Genomic DNA, 21,879 nt, shown 5'->3' on the forward strand with positions numbered 1-21,879 from the left:
ACAACCATGTTTCTGGACTCACACAATGCACACAGCTGCCATCTGCTAGGCAGTTCATTTTTGTTTTTAAAACATTTTTATTTCAAAAGGCAGACAGAGGGGCCAGTGTTGTGCTGCACCAGGTTTGCTGCTCCACATTTGACCCAGCTCCCTGCCAATGAACCTGGGAAAGTAGTAGGAGAAGGCCCAAGTATTTAGGCCTCTGCCACCCACGTGGGAGACCCAGATGGAGTTCTAGGCTCCTGGTTTTGGCACGGCCCAGCCCCAACCCATGTGGCCATTTGGGGAGTGAACCAGCAGATAGATCTCCCTCTCCCTAAAAGGCAGAGAGAGACAGAGATCTTATATCCACTGGCTCATTCCCTAGAGCATACATCAGCCAGGCCTGGAGTCAGCAACAGCTGGAGCTGGGCCAGGCTGAAGCCAGCAGCTTCTTCCAGATCTACCACATGGGTGCTGAGGCCATCTTCCATTGCTGTCCCAGGCATATTAGCAGGGAGCTGGATCTAAGTGGAGCAGCTGGGACTCAAATGGATGCTCCAATACAGGATACAGGCATCATTAAGTGGTAGCTTACCCAGCTATACCACAAAGCTGTTCATTTTTTGCAAATGAACTTTCTGTCACTGAGAAACCACCACAGGGGCCAGCACTGTGGCATACAGGTTAAGCCACAGCCTGCCATGCCGGCATCCCATAAGGGCACCAGTTAAAGAGTCCCAGCTTCTCCACTTCCAGCTCCCTGCTAATTTACCTGGGAAATCAGTGGAAGATGGCCCAAGCTCGTGGGCCCCTGCACCCACATGGGAGACCCAGACAAAGCTCCTGGCTCCTGGCTTTGGCTTGGCACAGTCTTGGCCACTATGCCCATTTGGAGAGTAAGCCAGCAAGTGAAAGACGGATCTCCCTTTCCCTCTCTCTTTCTCTGTCTTTAACTTTGTCTTTCAAATAAATAAAATATATCTGAGAGAAAAAAAAGTAAGAATCCAATGCAGTGACGAGGTCTCACAACAATCTAGAATTCCTGTCCCCACAACACCCAGCACAGTACCTCTTGCTTCTTAGAATAGGCATAAATGTTAGGGGTATTGAATGGGACTGACATTTCAATAGCTCTTCTCGTGGACACAGGAGGATGTTAATCTTCAGTAGAGATTACACCTTATTTTTCCCTTCCCTAAATCAGCACTTCCTCGCCTTTTCATGAGTGGAAAGCTGAGTATGGAATAACATGAGCTACATTTTGCCCAATGAATGACAATTCATATTCTACTGTGACACAAAGCCATCTGGCAGGGCAGGGCCAGACAGCACTCTTAAGAAACAGACATGACCTTGGCACATTCCAAATCACGCCTCCCAGCCCTGCACAACTGTCAGCATGGAAGAATTATCTAGCTGAATAAGTAACAGTAGTTTAACTCTGTATTGACATAGGCTGCAGTAATGGAAATCCATTTGAACTACGGGGCTACAACACAACGTTATCTCAGGTCTAAGTTGAATGCTAAGTGTACAGTAGGGCAAAAAGCCCATCAGTCAGAACATAAGAAATCAATTCCTTACTAAAATAAGACTTAGGACATGACTAGTTAAGGCTTGAAATATACTAAGGAATTTTTCCATACAGAAGTTTTGTTATGGGGCCAGAAACGTAGCATAGTGGGTTAAGCCACTACCTGCAATGCCAGCATCCCAATACAGGCACTGGTTCAATTTCTAGCTACTCCATTTTCAAGCCAGCTCTCTGCTAATGACCTGGCGCTTGGTACCCGGCACCCACATAGGAAACCAGGAAGAAGCTCTTGGCTCTTGGCTTCAGCCTGTCCCAGCCCCAGCCTTGGCTGTTGTGGCCATTTGGGCAGTCAACCAGCAGATGGAAGATCTTTTTGTCTCTCCCTCTGCAACTCTGCCTTTTCAAATAAATAAATAAATATTTAAAACAAAATTTTGGGGGCCAGCATTGTTGCAATAGCAGATAAAGCAGCCAGCTCTAACTCCAGCATCTTATAATGGCTCCAGTTCGAGATCCAGCTGCTCCACTTCCAATCTAGCTCCCTGCTGGTGCACTGGGAAAGCAGTGGAAGAAGGCCCAAGTCCCTGGGCCAAGACCAGAAAGAAGCTCCTTGCTCCTGGCTGTTGCAGCCATTTGGGGAGTGGACCAGTAGATGGAAGAACTCTCTCTCTCTCTCTCTTTCTCTCTCTCTCTCTCTGCTTTCACCCCCCTCTCTATAAATTCTGCCTTTTCAAGTAAATAACTAAATCTTAAAAAAAATTCTTCATTACTAGTCACCCAATATTCAAGCTCGCTGACTTCTAGACATACAGACAAACCTCACCAATCCCCTTCTACAAGTTTCCGTTCCACTTTCAATGGACACAACAACCCCAGGCTTTCTTACTGGCAACATCTAAGACCTAACACTTGGAAAAATAAGTCCTTCTTCCCTCATGAGCCCAATACCATTTATGGCCAATGTCCTAAAGGTGAGAAGTTGCAATGCTTTGTCCGGTTATGATACCTTCTAGAAAATGCCATCGAATCAGACGCTAAATACAAAGAGAAAGGAGAGAAGCCACGACAGGTCTTCACGTCCCAAACGTCTCCGATGCCGCAGCGCAGGCACACTCACCGGATGGAGGATGGTGCCCAGAATGTTCTGGTTGTGGCAGCTCTCCAGAATGATCTGAACGTCTCTCTGAAGCAATCGTGACTCGGTGAAGAATTTGGCTTCTGCCGCAAAGGGCTCCGGCGTCTCACTGCCATCCGCTTCCCGCCGAAACGTTGGGCACTAAAGCAAAATAAGGTAGGTGACTGCCAGGCTCTGAACGGGAGAGCTGGCTATTCTCTCCAAGGCTGAGCCTTCCAAAATGCACAACCACCACAAAGCTAGGCACGCAAAGTTCTGGAATCAAGGCTTCTAACCTTTTCCAAAAAGCACTGGTAAAACTGGAACTATCATCTCAGACTTCCTGGTGAAGACAAATAAAATTCACTTTATTGTGAGGAAAATGAATTGATTACAGTAAGAAATGCCTCATTACCAAGAATAGATCTTCTGGTACCTGGGTTTATCCCTGACTTTTAAAAACTCAAGTTTTTGGGGCTGGCTCTGTGGCATAGTGGGTAAAGCCATCACCTGCAGGGCCAGCATCCCTTATGGATGCAAGTTCCGGATCCCAGCTGCTTCACTTCCAATACAGCTCTCTGCTGATAGCCTGGGGAAGCAGTACAAGATGGCTCAAGTCTTAGGGCCTCTGCATCCACGGGGGAGACCCAGAAGAAGCTCCTGGCTCCGGACTGGCTCAGCTCTAACTGTTACAGCCATTTGAGGAGTGAACCAACATATGGAAGTTCTCAGTCTCTCTATCTCTGCCTCTGTCTGTAACTCTGCCTTTCAAATAAATAAATGTTTAAAAAAAAAAACTCAAGGTTTTGTTTTGTTTTTACATTAATATAAGGCATATTCTGAGCTTCTTATCTCTTTTTCTAGGGAGACAGAGCACAGTCCATTCCAAACAGACCAAGAACACTTTAAAAACAGAAACAAAAAACCAAAACAATTGACCCAATTAGAATTGTCCCACTGCAAAGTTAAATAAAAACAAGTATAGCGGCCGGCACTGCGGCGCAGTAGGTTAATCCTCCGCCTGTGGCGCTGGCATCCCATACGGGCACCAGTTCTAGTCCCAGCTGCTCCTCTTCCGATCCAGCTCCCTGCTATGGCCTGGGAAAGCAGTAAAAGATGGTTCAAGCTTTTGGGCCCCTGCACCCACGTGGGAGACCCGGAAGCTCCTGGCTCCTGGCTTCAGATTGGCCCAGCTCTGGCCATTGTGGCCATTTGGGGAGTGAACCAGCAGATGGAGGATCTCTCCCTCTCTCTCTCTCTCTCCCCCCCTCTGTCTGTAATTCTGCCTCTCAAATAAAAAAATTAAATTAAAAAATTATAAAGCTCTCTAGTAAATTTTAGCAGCCCACAATAGGCAGAAACAGTAGATCTGATGTCCCCAGGCAGAAGCCAGCGACCACTGATCGCTTGCACAAATCCTGTACCCAGCGCACAGCCCAGTGTGTGGTCTGACCTTGATCCCCGACAGCATGACCGTAACCAGGTAGTAATCTGGGAGGAGCAGGGCCCTCACCACGCTGCCATCCCGCACGTGCTCGATGATAGCTGGGTGACAGAAGAAACAAGGTAAGTCATTAGCAAAAGTCCAACCAGGGATAAACAATGCCCAGTGAAGCTTCATTCAACACACTTCCTCTCCCCAAAAACCCTGAGAAAGACTTGCTTGGGGAAATGGGGACACACTGGCATGCCACAAGTGCCCACAGAACAGTTTCCTGCACAAACAACTTCTGGCCAACACAAACCAGACCTGTTCCTCTGACCTAGGCACCCGCTGGGGCACCATTCACTTCACAGCTCTGATTCCTAACCTAGGAGGCTTATCTGCATGTCAGGTACCTAGCAAAAGTAGGCAGGAACTCAGGATTGGTGACGGTTATGGTTTACTATGTAAGTCCTCTGGGGAGACAACTGTATACAGAACACATGTATACATGTGTATACATGTATACATAGATGTATACAGAACACAGCTTTCTACCTCTAACTCCCTTCTTTCAGAAAAGACAAGCTCCCCAATGTGCAAAGTTACCAGCAACTTCACGCAATGCAGCATCAAAGGAGCAGCCTCTACAAAGGGCACCTTATGGAACTGATACGAACTGAATCCAAACATCCTTCCAAAGGAGCACACCGGTGTTTTACTTCATTTTATTTTCATTTTATTTCATTTCCCCCAGGTTTAGTCAAAACAAAACCAAAACAAACAAACAAAAAGCAAAGTTCACTAGGTCTGATGGACCTTCGGAAGCAAAGAGAACACACAGAAATCGCCCTGAATCACAGCTGTGTTGGCTGCCAGACTCACCGTTGACAGGCTTCTGATGGTGGGAGTCCACAAAGTGCCTGGGGTTCTCAATGGTGTACTTGAGGTCTCGGATGGTGTGGGAGCCGTTCCCCTCACTCCACATCCCTTTCTTAGCCGCCTTTGCTTGTTCCTCACATTCTGCAAGCCGGTTCTGCTCTGGACTAGGACATGGAACATACCCACGTGTGGTTAGTGTGTTCACAAATAAAAATAGGAGGCTCATGGTTTTTTAAGGTTGATTTGTTTACTTGAAAGACAGAATCACAGCGAGAGACAATGAGGGAGAGAGAGACAGAGAGAGAGATCTTGCACCAGCTAGTTCACTCCTTAAATGGCTTCAATGGCTGGGGCTGGGCCAGGGTGAAGCCAGGAGCTAGAAATTTCATCTGCGTCTCCCAAGTGGGTGGAAGAGACCTAAGTACTTGCATCATCTTCTGCTACTTTCCCAGGTGTGTTAGCAGGGAGCCCGATCAAAAGTGGGGTGGTTACCCTAGATGGGAATCAGCACTCCGGTATGGGATACGCAAGAGTCCTACTCAGTGGCACTGGCCACTGTGCCATATCGTGGGCCTTTGGACACTTGATTTCTTCAGCATTATTTGCCCATGAAAAAACAAAAACTTTCACGACAGATCTATGGCTAAGACTCAAGTCTATAACCAATCACCATGCATACAATTTCTGGTTTCCAGACTTACTCCTTCAACCAGCAGAGTAAGCTGTAGGAGCATTAAATGAGAAGATCTAAAGAGCACAGGTCTAGGTTACTTCCACCATCAGTGATTAAAGAGAACAAGCTTAATGGCTCAGAGGGGAGCCACCCCAGGGGATACTGTTTCATTTAACCACTTCAGATTCATAAATTAGAATCCAGGCACAGCTCAACTGGATACAGTGTGGAGGCATGGTGGACTGTATGTCCCCTTACTCTCTCAGTCTATGAAACAAGGCTAGGGAATGCAGAATGAATGCTGCTATGGTAGTAGGTAATGTCACCCCCAAATTACTTCTATGTTCAGTATAAAAAAGGCCAGCTAAGCTCAAGCAATTTGAAAATGGAAGCCTCTTCCTTCAGACAGGAAACCACATACTAAAAAAGCCATAAACCAGAGCAAGCTTTATATTTTAAAGGCTAGAAATAGCTCTATTCTCTTGATTCTGAGCTAAAGGGAGCAATGACCTAACTGCAAGACCCTTGTGTTGTACAATCTCTAACAGCTGCAGCCAGCCATGGCTACTTCCCCTCTCATCTTGATCGGTCCCTGTCCTCCCTCCCCTGCCCCAAAGGCAAGCCCATCCTCAGGAATCCAAATTCACAACCAGAATTAGATGAAGAAATATAACTTAAGAAGTTTAGACACAAAATGCAAAAACTGACATAAGTCAAGGAAGCTTGGGAGAAAGAGGGACTGGTACTCTGGGGGAGATATCTAGTTGAGACAGTACACAGGGTATTGGGGTGGGATTGTTTTATTATTCAATCTGCTTGCAAACTATTCCCAAAAAGCACCTCAATGGTAATCACAGCAGGTAGGACATTAATGTGCTTCCAAAGGGACTACCTAAAATGATTATCTTCCTTCAACAAAACCACACATACCCTAGTACAGCAGCTGGCAGCTACCTGCTGCAGTCAGAAAGGATACAGGAAGTTAATAGTGAATGTCCTAGCCCCACATTCTGTGACAGCAGAAAAAAAGCAAGTGGTATTTTTTTTTTTTTACCTCTGCTCATCCCCATCATTGGTGTACTTCATGCAAATATTTATCTAAAGCCTTTGCTATGACAGTCAAATAACATAACGAGGACTTAATGACTTAAATGGCACGTTCACAACCTCCAAATTACTAACACAGCTTATCACGTTCTAGAGACAAAACTGTTAGGGCAAGCCATTCTCCTGAGATCCAGGACTAGCAAACTTGAGCACAACACATGTGTGATATATCTTACATACCTAATACTCTAATACTCTTTCCCAACAAGTGCACATTGCCACTAGCTAAACAAACACATTTTAACCCGCTAATTAAATATGCACATATTCACAGACCAAAACAGTCATCCTGATCCTCAAAGTAGAATAATTGAGGCCTTGTGGATTTCCACAGATTCTTAGCAGCAGCATATGTTTTGCGTTTTATCTAGTGGCTCTGCCTTAGTTTTCAGCACACCCTAGCTTGACCCAGTAATACTGTACATCTCTGTATTAGTTTACTGCACTGCTATATCCTCAGTGCCTGGAACACCATCTGGCACACAGTGAGTGTTCAATAAATATCAGAGGCTTGTGGCTGGCGCTGTGGTGCAGTAGGTTAAGTCTCCACCTGCGGCACCAGCATCCCATATGGATGCAGGTTCAAGTCCTGGTTGCTCCACTTCCAATCCAGCTCCCTGCTAATGGCCTGGAAAAGCAGCAGCAGATGGCCCTAGTACTTGGGCCCCTGCAGCCGCGTGGGAGACCTGGATAAAGCTCCTGGCTCCTGGCTTTGGATTGGCCCAGCTCTGGCCATTGCAACCATTTGGGGAGTGAACCAGCTCATGGAAGAGCTCTCTCTCTCTCTGTCTCTCCTCTCTCTGCCTGTAGATCTGCCTCTCAAATAAATAAATAAATCTTTAAAATAAAAAATCTGGGGCTACCTGACTGGATAGAGAAACACACTGGAATTCAATCTCTATAGTCTAAGACCTGTTGACTTTTGGGATGATACTAAGTACAACTGCCTGGTCTCAAGCATACTTTGGAAGGAGTAGCTGACACATGTCAAACACCATTCATGAATAGTGAGTGACCTGCTGGCTCATAATAATCCACATCTAGGCAAGAATGTCCCAGGAGTTTCATATCAAAGTGCAGGAATGAAAACGCGGCCAAGTCAATCCAGTTGGCTGCCCAACTTTCCCAACACCTCAAGATGTCAGTGGCCCAGAAGCGTAACCAATACTCACGTGTTAGCTCTCACACCTTCTCTGCGGGCGGCCAAGCCATCTGCAACCAGCGACTCTGCGATGTTTTCCCCGTTAGTATCTGAGGAGGATAAAGAGGGAATTCCAACGCAATCAAGCTCAAAGGGAAGCACTTTCACACCTGGCTCTTCAAGAAGAAGGATAATGTCAGAGGTGGCAATATAGATAGCATGGACGCTTGCTGGAGAACCCCTTCTCCCTCACTGTCCAGTCTCTAGGACCTGTACGACCATCAGTCTCCTCGGGACTCTGTAATTCTCTCAGGCCAAAGCAATCTCAGGAACCAAGGGGGACTGACAAGGAAGGCCAACACAAGAAGCGAGCAGCACAGGACAGCACAAAGCAGTTACCAAAGGAGCGAGGCCTGAGGCTGAACACAGATTCTAGTGCTGAATGATTTAGACAAGATCTCTCCGTGGCCTAATGTACTCACTTGTAGAGAAGAGAGAGAACTGCCTGACTCATTCTTTTTTTTTTTTTTTTTGACAGGCAGAGTGGACAGTGAGAGACAGAGAGAAAGGTCTTCCTTTTCCGTTGGTTCACCCTCTAATGGCCGCTGCGGCCGGCGCACCGCGCTGATCTGAAGGCAGGAGCCAGGTGCTTCTCCTGGTTTCCCATGGGGTGCAGGGCCCAAGCACTTGGGCCATCCTCCAATGCACTCCCAGCCCACAGCAGAGAGCTGGCCTGGAAGAGGAGCAACCAGGACAGAATCCGGCGCCCCAACCAGGACTAGAACCCGGTGTGCCGGTGCTGCAGGCGGAGGATTAGCCTATTGAGCCACGGCGCCGGCCCCGACTCATTCTTGTGAGAATGAAAGAATAATGTGTGTAGGTCACCATCCATAGTATCAAGCACATGGCAAAGAATTAGCAAAGGTCTGATCTCGCCCTGTTTGACCAGGTAGACACACTCATTTAGGGCTGTCTATCACATATTACACCACAAAGTCCGCCTCCTCTCCACGATGCCCTAGGTTCCGCTCCACGAGGCCACCAAGACAAAGGCTGACAAAGCCTGCATCCTGCACTCACAGAGACACCAAGAGGCCAGTGTCTGGATTTCTAATCTCTCACACAGCAGCCATCCAAACAAGAAGAATGAATGTAAACATAAAACCCCACCCTGATTAGCTTCTCTGCAGGCACTTGAATCATTAATTGCATTCCCATGCTATCGGAAAACCTTCTTGGCTGAGTGTATTCTCTTAAATCTTTGCCTGTCAGCCCAAACGATAAAGGAAGACATCTATGAGGGAAATCACCGCATAAAAATCTTTAATATGGCAGAGAACAAGCTCCTAGATAAACTGAAGCACAGCAGTCTAGCTGACAGGTAATGTCAACACAGAATAAATTCTCTAAGATTTATATTCAGTACGCTGCACGTTGACTTCTGCGAGCAGTAGCATGTACGTAGGCCACCCCCAAGCTCGACCCCGCTGCCTGGTCGTTAACATAGGCCATTTCCATGGGGGCAAATTAGGAGGGAATGATACTTCTGCAAAGAACACTCAGATTCTGAGGCTGTGTAGGGATCACTTCACCTTGAAGTTACTGCTGAGGCCAGCCACAGACTCCCGTTAGTAAATACGACACTGTTACTCTCATACCAGTAGGAATCCAAGGAGTGGAATGTCCAAAGGGAGGCCTCAAAACCAAGGGACAAGATGAGCAATGAGGTGTCAAGAGGTCAGGGAGTGAGAAGAAGGAGGCCCAGGTTCACTGGTCAGTGGCAATAGAAACCACACCACCAACAGCCAGCCCAATAGCTCCCAAAGTTTCCCTGGCACGGAGGACTCTGAAATGGCTCAATTCTAAAAAGTGAGTTCTGAATGCTCCTTCAGAAAGGAGAAAAGCACATTCCCCTAGGCTGAACCATCCAAGGAGGCAACAAAATGTGTAGAGGATACTGAGCAGGCAATCTGCAGGCCAAGGTTCTCATTACAATTATTACTTATGGAACTGTGCATTGGACCAAGCCATAATTTGAGGATACGTAGAGCAAGTAAGTCTGAAAAACCCCAAAGATGGAACATAATTTCCACCATTCCCCAATCTTAAAGAGTAGCAGTGAAATAGAATATGTAAATACTAATTAGCTAAGCCACTACTGTCTTCCTTTGAATTGGTGTTAAGAGTTGGTTACATAAAATAAAAATTAAAAATTCAATCAATATCCTCCTCTTACCCCTACCTCCAAAAAAAAAAAAAAAAACACGTTAAGATACTTTAAGTGAAAACATTCAGCCAGGAGCTTCAACCGGGTGTTCCATGTGGGTACAGGGGCCCAAGCACTTGGGCCATCTTCCACTGCTTTGCCCAGGTGCATTAGCAGGGAGCTGGAGTGGAAGTTGGAGCAGCCAGGACTCAAACCGGTGCCCATGTGGGATGACAGAACTGGGGGCACCAGTTTAACCCTCTGCGCCACAGTGCCAGCCCCTAATCATTCCTTCAGTAGGTACTTACTGATCAGACTATATGGCAGGTTTTATCCTACACATTAGTGTTACCAGATTAAATTATACCTAGGCTTGTAATTTCAGTCAGTTTAAGCAACAGACGTATTAAAAACATCTTTAAGGATAATTTAAAATGTCAGCCTCTCTTATCAACAAGTTAGTTATTCTGGTTGAAGATAAAATGAACTCTTAGAGGTGGTCTCTTCACAGAAATATCTATACCAGCAATCACCTGCACTCTGCAATTATGTTTTGAGAGGAACAGAAGATTAACCAGTGCTTATAGAATTGAAATGTTTTAGATAATGAAATGCTTTAGTAACTGCATTTTTTAGACAGTACAGTAACTGGTTTCACTCGATAATAATACTTACAGGTTTATTTCCTACTATATGAGGGGTACTCAGAAAGTTCATGGAAAATGGGTATTATGAAAAACCTAGGTGGTAGATTCTGTGATCCTTTGCATAAAAATAATCTTATTTTTAATTCCATGTTTCACAAACTTTTTGAAGTATGCCAATATTATCAGAAGTGTAAGAGGCAAATTTACTTGTTTTCTCCCATTTTAAAAAAAAATACTATATAATTCCAATAATTCCCCATTCCATCAAGAAACAGCTAGCCATCTGCTAAAATGTTCAAAAAAAGGCTATTCTCCACCAAGTAATAAATTGGCTGGACAGGATACCTCAACTCAATTTTCTAAGACCAACCGTTAAAACCAATCTTTTTTTTTTTTTTTAAGATTTTATTTATTTATTTGGAAGTCAGAGTTACACAGAGAAAGAAGGAGAGGCAGAGAGAGAGAGAGAGGTCCTCCACCTGCTGGTTCACTCTCCAACTGGTCAAAACAGCCGGAGCTGCACCAATCCGAAGCCAGGGGCCAGGAGCCTCCTCCAGGTCTCCCACGAGGGTACAGGGTCGCGAGGACCTGGGCCGTCCTCCACTGCCCTCCTTGGCTATAGCAGAGAGCTGGATCAGAAATGCAACAGCCAGGTCTCAAACTGGCACCCATATGGGATGCCAGCACCACAGGCGAAGGCTCACCTGCTACACCTCAGCGCCGGCCCCTAAAATCAGTCTTTTTTTTTTTTTTACAGGCAGAGTGGTTAGTGAGAGAGAGACAGAGACAGAGAGAAAGGTCTTTCTTTTTGCCGTTGGTTCACCCTCCAATGGCCGCCGCGGCCAGCGCATCACGCTGATCCGAAGCCAGGAGCCAGGTGCTTCTCCTGGTCTCCCATGGGGTGCAGGGCCCATGGATTTGGGCCATCCTCCACTGCCTTCCCGGGCCATAGCAGAGAGCTGGCCTGGAAGAGGGGCAACCGGGATAGAATCCGGCGCCCCAACCGGGACTAGAACCCGGTGTGCCGGCGCCGCAAGGCAGAGGATTAGCCTGTTAAGCCACGGCGCCGGCCTTAAAATCAGTCTTAACAGGATATTATTAGCCTTGTTTTCTACCTTGCTTGCTTACCTCTATCACTGACCAATCACTCAAGTCAAACAGATTATCCAAAATAGCTCAGTAGCATGAGATATCGGGAAGGGTTTAAATAAAATTAAACTGACAAGAGGAAGGGAGGGACTGGCACTGTGGCGTGGTTGGTAAAGCCCTGCTTTTGTAATGCCTGCTTATGCCTGCTGGCATCCCATACGGATGCTGGTTCAAGTCCTCACCACTCCACTGTGATCCATTTCCCTGCTAATGGCCTGGGAAAGCAGGGGAAGATGGCCCAAGTACTTGGGCTCCTGCCATTCTTGTGGGAGACCCGGAAGAAGCTTCTAACTCCTGGCTTTGGCCTGGCTTAGCCTTGGGGAGTGAACCAGCAGATGGAAGACCCCTCTGTCTCTACCTTTCCCTCTGTAACTTTGAGTTTCAAATAAATAAAAAAATCTTTAAAAAAATAAAATTAAAGGGAAGAGAAGGAAGAAGAGGAAACAGGAGAGAAGAGTAGAGTGGAGAGGAGCAGAGAAGAGAAATAAAAAGAAAACAAATCCTGGGAATTTTCAGAAAATATCTGCACCCAAAATTACTCCAAATGAAAATAACTGTTTATGTTCTTCTGTAATGTGTCCTGGAGATAGGCTACCACTTCTTTCAGTGCCTTCTATCTGTTCAAACTTCATCCCCCAGTCCTACTCTCTCCACCACTTAAGCCAAAGACCCCAACACCTTAATATCTCATGAGCTTGTGGCCCAGCTAAACAACAGGTATGTGTAGGTGTGCGTGCACACACACATACTTATCAAGCACAGAGTCTACAGCAGAACTGGGTGCTTTATATATACTATCTTTTGAAACTGTCAGTAACTCAAAAATGAAGCAACTAGCCTTCACAGAGATAAAGAATTAAATAAAAGTACAATAGGAATACTCAGAATCTTAACCAACATCTACACAATGCCAAAGTCAATGTTCCTTCCATTCTAATATAAAATGTGGGGCCAGAACAAAACCACAGGTCCTAAACAAATCTTCCTCAAAGAGTCCCCAGGAAGAGAAGAAAAGCAACAAGACAAATAAAGGAACGAGAAGATGTAATAGGAAATCTATAAGAATTCGATTAGCACTCTGACCTAGAAACACAGAACCACTGAGTTCCACCTGATGACGGCCTAAACACAAGGAGGATGCTACACTGCACTACACAGACTGACACCAAGTCCAGGAAGCAGTACACAAGTAAACGAGGCACAGGGATTGTGGAGGCATTCCTAGGCACCCTTGTGCCATGGGCACACATCCAAAGCATTTCCAGTTTCATGGACAGACAGCTGTTCCAAGGTACCTCAACCACAACCCACCCTGGCCTCCCACCACATGAACACGAGCTTAGGAGAATTTCAGACTCAAAGAGAAACGAGTCTTCCCCTCCTTGGTGCTCACCTTTTCCAAGGTAGATCAGGCCGTACTCTCGCCCCTGTTGAGTCTTGTTTTCTATCGTGAAACAGACTTCCTTGCCAATCAGCTTCTTCCGCAGAAACTCTCGAGCAGGGAAAGCCCAGGGCTGAAAGACAAAAAGCCAAATATGCCACGTGAGAACTGCCTGCCTCCCAACCCCAATCAGCATGCAAGCAACTTCATGCCTTCAATAAAGGTTGGGTACCTACCAAGTCCTGGTCCTGTGCTAGGCCCTAAGGAGAATATAAAAGCAACAGACACAACACAAACTGCATACTTCAGGGACTTATTAAAAACAAAAAAGGAGGGCCTATCACCTAATTTAACTAGCACAAGCACTAAAAAATAGGCCCCAGAGTTTCCCTGACTCTGGCAGTAGCACTTATCTCCATCACTGTCTAATCTGAGTTTCAGCTTACTTGGTGAATATTTGCCAACACGTTTATAGTATTTAGCATGTGCCAGCCACTGCTCTAAATGCTTTCTATATATATCAACCCACCAACTGAAATGGGAAGTGCAAGCTCCAGGAACCCACCCAGGCAGAGGGAAGTCATCAGTAGTAACTATCACCTCCATTTGTTTGCCAATTGCCAGTTTACTTTCACTGACTGTTAAGCTAGCTTGAACAAGTGAAAAGCATGAGAATAGGTTTTAGTGCTATTATTGAGTGAATCCCCAGCCTCTGTTATGTCACTGCTGCCACCTTTTTACAGCACAGCTAGAGGCGAGACGACATCCCCCACAATGTCTCCTACTTCTGCTCTGGTCAGAAGTCCTCATTAGTCCCAGAAGCTTACAGAAGGCAGTTACGGCCCCTGAGAACAGATCGCGCTGACAAAGGATTCTTCCCTCTGAACACCAATTCAAGGCACAGGCACAAGGGAGGAGTCACACTTCCCCAACACACCTCTCCCTAGGATAGTATGGACAAAACGTGTGCCCTGAAGCCCTATCACAGTGCCACCTGAATTTATAGTCTGAAGCTAGCTTAATACCCAAATTTCCTTGGAACAGCAATGGGAAGGGGTAAGAATTCCTAGAAACAGACGCTCAATAGAAGCTCATGAGCCAAAAAGAAGAATGTAAGGATGTAAGGGTTGATGCCTTTTACAAAAGAATAAGCTTACCTGGACTATTAGAATCTCTTGAAGCTTTGAACTAGGGCTACACAGAGTGAAGTCAAAACAGTAAACCAGAAGCATGAAAGAAAAGCCTTTGCTAACCTTTTTCAGTCCATGAAAATTATCCTATGGGGTCACCCAACAGGAAGAAAAATATCCCTGACTTCCCAGAAAGCAGTAGTCACAAAGTAGCAAGTTCACTTTGAAAGGCAAAGTTACAGGGAGACTGGGAGAGAGACAGAGAGGTCTTCCATCCACTGGTACCCCCCGTCAAAAGACAGCAACAAGCACAGCTGGGCTGATCCAAAGACAGGAGCCAAGAGCTTCTTCTAGGTCTCCCACGTTGGTTCAAGGATCCAAGCAACTGGGCCATCTTCTGTTGCTTTCCCAAGCACATTGGCAAAGAGCTGGATCAGAAGCAGAGCAGCCGGGACTCGAACTGGTGCCCATATGGGATGCCAGCATTGTAGGAATCGCAAGCAGTGGCTTTACTGGCTATGTCACAACTGTGGTCCCTAGGCTGGTATTCCTAACAACTGTGTCCTGTAACACCAATCATGTGTGCAGGAAGAACTGATAAGTAAGTAAAGGCTCCCAAAGACCCAAAACACACCCATGCTCACTTGATAACTCTCTCCCCAAAGCATCAACACAAAGGAGTTAATTATTCACCTTATTGTTATACCTTATTCTTACTTCTGGTCCACTTTTTAAAAATAAAAAGATATCAATCACTAAAGAATCTGATGATAAATGATCTCAATTATCAGAGAGGACGCTGTGGCACAGTGGACTGAGCCACAGCTTCCAATACAGGTGTCCCATACCAGGGTGCTGCTTGGAGTCCCAGCTACTCCACTTGCAATCCAGCGCCCAGCTAAAGCACCTGGGAAGGCAGTGGAGGCTGGGTCCATGTCCTTGAGTTCTTGACTCACATGGGAGCCCTGATGGAGTTTCTGGCTCATGGTTTTGGCCTTCCCTAGCCCAGGTTGTTGCAAGCATTTAAGTAGTGAGACAGCAGACGGACAATTGATCTGTCTGCCTTTTGGGGAAAAAAAAAAAAAAACTCAATTATCAGCAACATGAGAGGAGCCGTGCTGAACCAATTAACATAGCCTCCCACATTTTTATTACTTTAGTGACCCACGTATTCCAAAAACATACAAAACCATAGTGATGTTTAAGGTTTAGTCTTGAGGCTGGCACTGTGGCGTAGTGAATAAAGTTGCTGCCTGCAGTACTTGCATCCCAAATGGGCGCTGGTTTGAGTTCCAGCTGCTCCATTTCTGATCCAGCTCTCTGCTATGGCCTGGGACAGCAGTAGAAGATGGTCCAAGTCCTTGGGCCCCTGCACCTGTGTGGGAGACTTGGAAGAAGCTCCTGGCTTCAGATCAGCGTAGCCTCAGTCATTGTAGCCATCTGGGGAGTGAACCAACAGATGGAAGACCTCTCTCCCTCTCTTTCTCTGCCTCTGCCTCTTTGTAACTCTACCTTTCAAATAAATAAATAAATATTAAAAAAAAAAAAAAAGATTTAGTCTTGATCATGCTCAGAGCTTAAATTCAGTTAAGACACTGTTCTCTAAATACTTGGAAAGTTCTGACAAGACAAGTGATCCTCAAGGACACCCAGACTTTGTTGAACTCTCACTTACTGAGGGTCAGAACACAAGGAGACATCTAGCCTCTTTAGCAAAAACCCTCTGATCTACCAATCAGGTTGGCAGTCCTCCAAACGCTTTGTAAACCTGCTGAAGGAACACCCTCCTCCAAGTACCTAAGATTTTACAGCTGGCCAGTCAGCGCACACCAAGAGCCACTCTGGAGGTCCTGAAAGGGACATATACCTAGTCCCATGAGAATGAGTAATCTAGCTTCTGTTATCTTCCTTTCCTGAACTGCCCTTCTCAAGCCGTGTTCCGTTCAGTGCTGGCAAACCTAGTAAATGGACTGGAGAGTCACAGGCTATGCAGGAAAAAGTCTGGCCTCATCACTCACCACAAGGCATGAGAGCACTCTGGGAGAGAGTCCTTGTGGAAGTGAGGCCAATGCTTCCAGTTGTATACACCAGACAGACAAGCAGAAGGCTATCAAAGCCAACAGAACCCACAAGAACATGAGAGCAAAGCACAAAGAGAAATTTGTTCGAAGCAGTCAAACAAGGAACAGAATGGCCTAATTGGAAGAATAACTATGGTCTATTCAAATGAGTCCCCAGAGCTCCAACTAAGAAGCAAGTGGCCTTTAGGTAGGTGAGATTCAAAATTCTCTCTGCCCTTTAGAAAGCTCATGAGCTAGCAACCTGGAAGCTCCCTCCCACTCCAGACCCAGGCAAGGTTGTTTTGTCTACCCAATGAAAGAGAACTTTTTCATTACAATCTTCTCTTTGGTCGGAGAATCCTAAAACTACTAGGACAAAATTGAACTCCAGTATACATGTAAAACCTGAAAGCTAATTCCTTTTGTACTTTTACTCAATACTTCTTGCCCCTCTTTCTCATCCAATCATCCTGTTGTACTACCTAAATAAGCAACCAAAAATCCTGCTCTACCATCTCTCTCCACCACCACAATCCTCAAAAGCTCCAGTGAATGCTGTACTGTGACATTCATTTCTGTTATTTCTGTTGAAACCTACACACAGAGCTATACGCAGCAAGAGTTCAATAAATCAGTGGAAAATAAATATATAATTCCCACAGTGCCCATCAATGCAGTATCCAGGAGCCTGGAGTAGCTAGGCAACCGTAGGGATTAGCCTGCAACAGAGAAGTGACGGCTGGGGACATACGGTAGAGCTGCTTTCATTGCCACAGGACTTAGGAAAAAGCTGAGTTTCTTTTGAAGGAAGATATCATGCGAGAAAGCAAAGAATAACGAAGTGAATGCTATTTGGGACAGTGATACAAAGGGAAACAAATGAACAGTAATGTCCTTGATTCTTGGTGAACGTGACAAACAACCTGCCAACATGCTCCAAGACAATGGGAAGCCAGAGAGGAAGGCTAATGGCACAGCACAGGGTCCACCGGCCCTCCAAAAAGGAGCTGCTTGGGCCCTTCTGCTCATTCCTGACTTTCAAGTTATTCACTATCTACCTGCTTTGTGCCAGGCACTGACTAGGCACAGGGACATAGCAATGAGAAAAAGGTTCTTCCCTCTGAAGAGCATATAGTCTAGAAGAGAAAGACGCATCTACAGAGAATGAAATGTTGTGACGGCTATGACAACAGGAAGACAGGAGGGCGCTGAAGGGAGACGTTAGGTGTAGCTTCTCAGGAGACAGGAACTCCCAGGCCACACAAGCGCGGAAGGAACTCTGAGGGAGGGGACACCACACGACAAGAGCAGGGGGAGGCCAGGGCACCGCAGCACGGCCGGGGCTCACATCCCAGAGGGATCCTGTATCCAAGGGCTGATGGGCCAGGCGGAGGAGTTTAGAATCGGTCGCAGCAGTAATGAGCATTCACTGGAGTGTCTGGAAAACACTGAGCGAGGGAATAAATGCAATTCTGTTTCAGAGAGATCTGGGAGGATACGGAAAGTGCACTGGGGAAGGAGAATGACAGCAAAGAGCCGGTTACTTAACATTGCAAGCACACCATCAGAGTCGAACAAAGAACAATGGCAGTGCTAATGAAATGTCAAGGGGGGATAAGAGAGATCTGGAGGCAGAATCCTGAGGTTTTGATAATGTTGGCCCAGGAGTGGGGGCCAGAACAAGAGCGAGCAAGTCTGGGTTTTGGTTTGCATCGCGAGTTGGCTTCACCAGGAGCTTGCACTACAGCAGCTCCGACGGCACAATAGGAGGAAAAGCAGATCCCAGCAGAGTGCGGGGCGACTGGATTACACATGAAAGGAGAAATGGTTGTGGGCTACAGAAAGGTGAAAGCTGCAGCCAAACACGTCATCTCTCGGGGATGTCAAGAGTCACCAGGAGACACAGGGACCGAGGCACCCTGGGAGACATAAAAATCTATGGGTCTACACTGTAATGCTGGGTAAAAGACCACATGGTGCCCTTCCAGCTGGGACAGTTCTGGTAAGATTCTATTGTCCTCTTACAGGCCATGCTTAGAACAGGTTCCAACTGGCGTTGCATTTCTCTGCCCTAGATTCTCATCCACAAACAGGAAATAAATACCCAACCCGTCTTTCTTGGAGGTTACACTGCTTCTTCCTTCAGGGAAAATGAACTTAATCACCTCCAAGAAAGATCGACACTCTTTGCCTCTTAGAAGCAGCCAAGCTGTTATGCATAAACACAAAACTGAGAAAAAAAAAAAAAAAAAAACCTTTAGCTTGTTGATTTGGCTCTTTAGTTAGCACCCTTAATTTTAAATATGCTGACAGAAATGTAATATGGGGTCTAACACCACTAGGAGGATTTGTAGTAACAAATTAATAAACTACAGCAGTGATTTCCAAAACTCCCATTTATTAAGTACTTTATATGCCTGCACTAAGCACTTCGAATTACCTTGCTTAATCCTCATCAAACTCTGAGGAATACACCACTATCTTATTTCCAATGCTTGGGGTCACTGATGCAGAATCAATGAAAAAGAAATTATTTTAATCTAGTTCATCATTTTCCAAGAATCTAACTGATGGCTATTGGAAAAATCATGGGTAAATTTTTCTCTATTATCTAATGTTGCTTCACTATTTTTTAAAGATTTATCTGTTTATTTAAAAGTGAGAGTGAGAGTGAGAGCGAGAGCAAGAGAGACAAAGACAGACAAAGAGAAGGATCCCCATCTACTGGTTCACTCCGCCAAGTGGCATTAACAACAACGGCTGGGCAGACTGAAGCAGGAGCCAGAAACTCCATCCGGGTCTCCCACACAGGTGGCAGGAACTCAAGTACTTGAGCCATCACCTGCAGCCTTTGGAGATGCTGCACAAGAGGGGTAGCCAGGCCTTGGATCCGGCACTCCTACAGAGGAAGCATCGCTGCTCAACTGTTGTGCCACACACCAGGTCTGGATGGCTTCTTAATTCAAATAAAATGTCTTTTATCAGTGATGTTAAAAATCAAACGCTTTCTTATATAAAATATTATCCATGAGCTCGCGCTGCTTCTCCTCCACTTCCACGGCAGGGAACAGCAGACGAAAGCTACGGTGCCAACGTGTCTGACGTCTTCCACTCTGAGCAGAAGACAAACACCCAGAATCCAGAAACTTCACTGCTGATAGCCAAAACATGACTATAGGAGAGCCTGGCACCAGTACTTCAAAGTGTAGAAGCCATAGGCGTCAACAAGACTGAAGCTGTACCAAACCAGGCCTCAGAGCAGCTGCCCAGACAGGAGCTGCAGGAGTCAGAGACAGACCACACAAGGAAGAAACGCAAGTGAGGCAAGGAAGAGATGCTGCTCGAACACAGCACCTCAAGTCAGCAAAACAACGGTTCTTAACAACTCACCTGAGAAACCGATAAAAACCGCTTTCTGAAAAGAATCCTATTTACACAAAATTTTGCTATTTCATAGGGTCCACAGAAGCTTTTAGGGGTCACAGATCCCAGATGAAGACTCTGCAATAAAGTGCAGGCTTGGTATTTATAGTACGATACCCATTTATGAAAATGAATGTGTCTGTCACACAGGCATTAGAGACTATCTGGGGACAGAACAAGATTCTTCATTTCCATCTTATGAGTTCTGAAGAATTAAAAAGTAAATTAATAAAGGGGCTCTGCCATGATCAACAGCAACTTCAGAAGGCTGGAACTACTTAGGAAACTACCAATCTCTATTCCAAGTGAAAGGGCAGTGAAACAACCCACAGACCTAAGCCTAAGGCAAAGGGTATGAGACTGTATGTCCTGCCACAGAGGAATTAATACATAAGCAGATCCAAGCCACTGTAGCTGATCTAGAGTCATCAGTCCCATAACACTGAAAAATAAACAAAACAAAACAGAAAAGGAAGATTGCATCACAATTGCATCAATCAGGCAAGGAACAGACTGGCCTGTGACCTTGGCCCATAGGCTCGGGGAGGCCCCAAAAAGTGCCTACCTCATCAGGGGTATCTTTTCCATCAGGTTGCGTGGCAGCTGCCCGCCGGGCAAGGTTTCCAGCACGAATATTGCTGAGGTTGATCTGCCTCTCAGGAGGAGGCCCACCACGTGGCTGCCCTCGGACAATGATGGCACACCCGGAGAGAACCTAAGGAGGAGAGAAAAGGTTAAAATGAGTGGTCACCAGGTAAGATCGGCAAAACGAAGGTTGTTCACATCTATCTCCCCAACATACCAAAATAGTCCTTGGTCCCTCAGATACACTCAGTGGCTCACTGAATGGCTAAATGAACAGGACTGTTCTTAATTTTATAACATTTACCTGCATAAAGCCTTGGGCCAGATTCTGAAATGGACTCAGCAATACAAGCAGGAATTAAACAAAAGAAAAACACTGACATGAATAGCCTGGGGTGGAAAGGCACCCAAGACATGAAGGCTGTGTTGCTTCTGTCAGTTAACAAGGTAACAGTCCCTCCACACTTCCCAACTCAGGATGGACGCAAACAACGGAAGGCTTAAGAAGAGGGGAAGCAAAAGGAATTAGTCCCTACCTACCATCCAGGTAGAACTGAGCATGCCCAAGGCCAAGAGAGAAATACAGAAGAACTTAATCCAGAAAGGTCATGTTCTATGACTGTAACAGAATCTAATAGGCACCCTAAGGCTGCCAAGCTTTCATCTTTCGAATCAAAGGGGCCAGCATGGAACCCACTGGCAACTGTGAACAGAGTTCTTAAGTTCGCTGACATTCAACTTTAACATACCTGCAAGTGAGAAGGGGTTGAAATGAGAGAAGGGAAGAAGGGATGCACAGACAAAATAGCCTAAGCTATTCAAATTGTCTTTGGTCAGTGAAGGCACAAGGAGGCTCAAGCAGTAGTTTCACTACATCTGAAAGACTCTGTTACATGCTTCAAAAATGCTACATGGCTACTGAAAGGTTAGTAGACAGAAATCGGAGGGTTCAGTCAATACAGAATACTACCTAGGCAACACCATGGTGGTCTCTGGAAAGGAACAATTCTTCCAAAGGAGGAGAGGAAGGTTATGAAGCAAAGCAATTCCTGTACACATGTTTGTAGATGACATTTGTCCCTTACCCTATTTAACTTAATTAACGCTTTAAATTGTGAAACAGAAATAAATATATATCACAAGGGGTGGGTGTTTGGTGTAATGGTTAAGCTGGTGTTCAGGATATCTGCAGCCCGTGTCAGAGTACCTGGCTGGAGACCTGGCTACTCTGCTTCTGATCCAGCTTCCTGCTAACGCACACCCCAGGAAGCACTGGATGAAATCCCAAGTACTTGGGTCCCTGCCACTCACATAGGAGACTCAAATAGTTTCTGGCTCCTAACCTTGTTCTGGCCCACCACGTGGGTATTTGGGGAATAAGTCAGTAGATGGAAGTTCTCTCTTCGAATACGTCTCTCTCTCTCTCTCTGCCTTTCAAATAA

The 21,879-nt window shown here is 45.8% G+C and overlaps 1 protein-coding gene across 1 annotated transcript in view; it reads right to left on the bottom strand.

Annotated features, from left to right (window-relative positions):
• SND1 (staphylococcal nuclease and tudor domain containing 1) overlaps positions 1 to 21,879 on the bottom strand; it is a 409,440-nt gene that overhangs the window by 358,943 nt on the left and 28,618 nt on the right. Inside the window, exons 2-7 of the mRNA XM_062203815.1 lie at positions 20,418 to 20,567; positions 13,252 to 13,372; positions 7,888 to 7,966; positions 4,939 to 5,099; positions 4,084 to 4,175; positions 2,634 to 2,792 (exon numbers count right to left, since the gene is read on the bottom strand). Of these exons, the coding sequence (XP_062059799.1) occupies positions 2,634 to 2,792; positions 4,084 to 4,175; positions 4,939 to 5,099; positions 7,888 to 7,966; positions 13,252 to 13,372; positions 20,418 to 20,567 (762 nt within the window). The remainder of the gene's footprint in view (positions 1 to 2,633; positions 2,793 to 4,083; positions 4,176 to 4,938; positions 5,100 to 7,887; positions 7,967 to 13,251; positions 13,373 to 20,417; positions 20,568 to 21,879) is intronic.

The sequence above is a fragment of the Lepus europaeus genome, chromosome 1 (assembly GCF_033115175.1).
Source record: "Lepus europaeus isolate LE1 chromosome 1, mLepTim1.pri, whole genome shotgun sequence".
Taxonomy (NCBI): domain Eukaryota; kingdom Metazoa; phylum Chordata; class Mammalia; order Lagomorpha; family Leporidae; genus Lepus; species Lepus europaeus.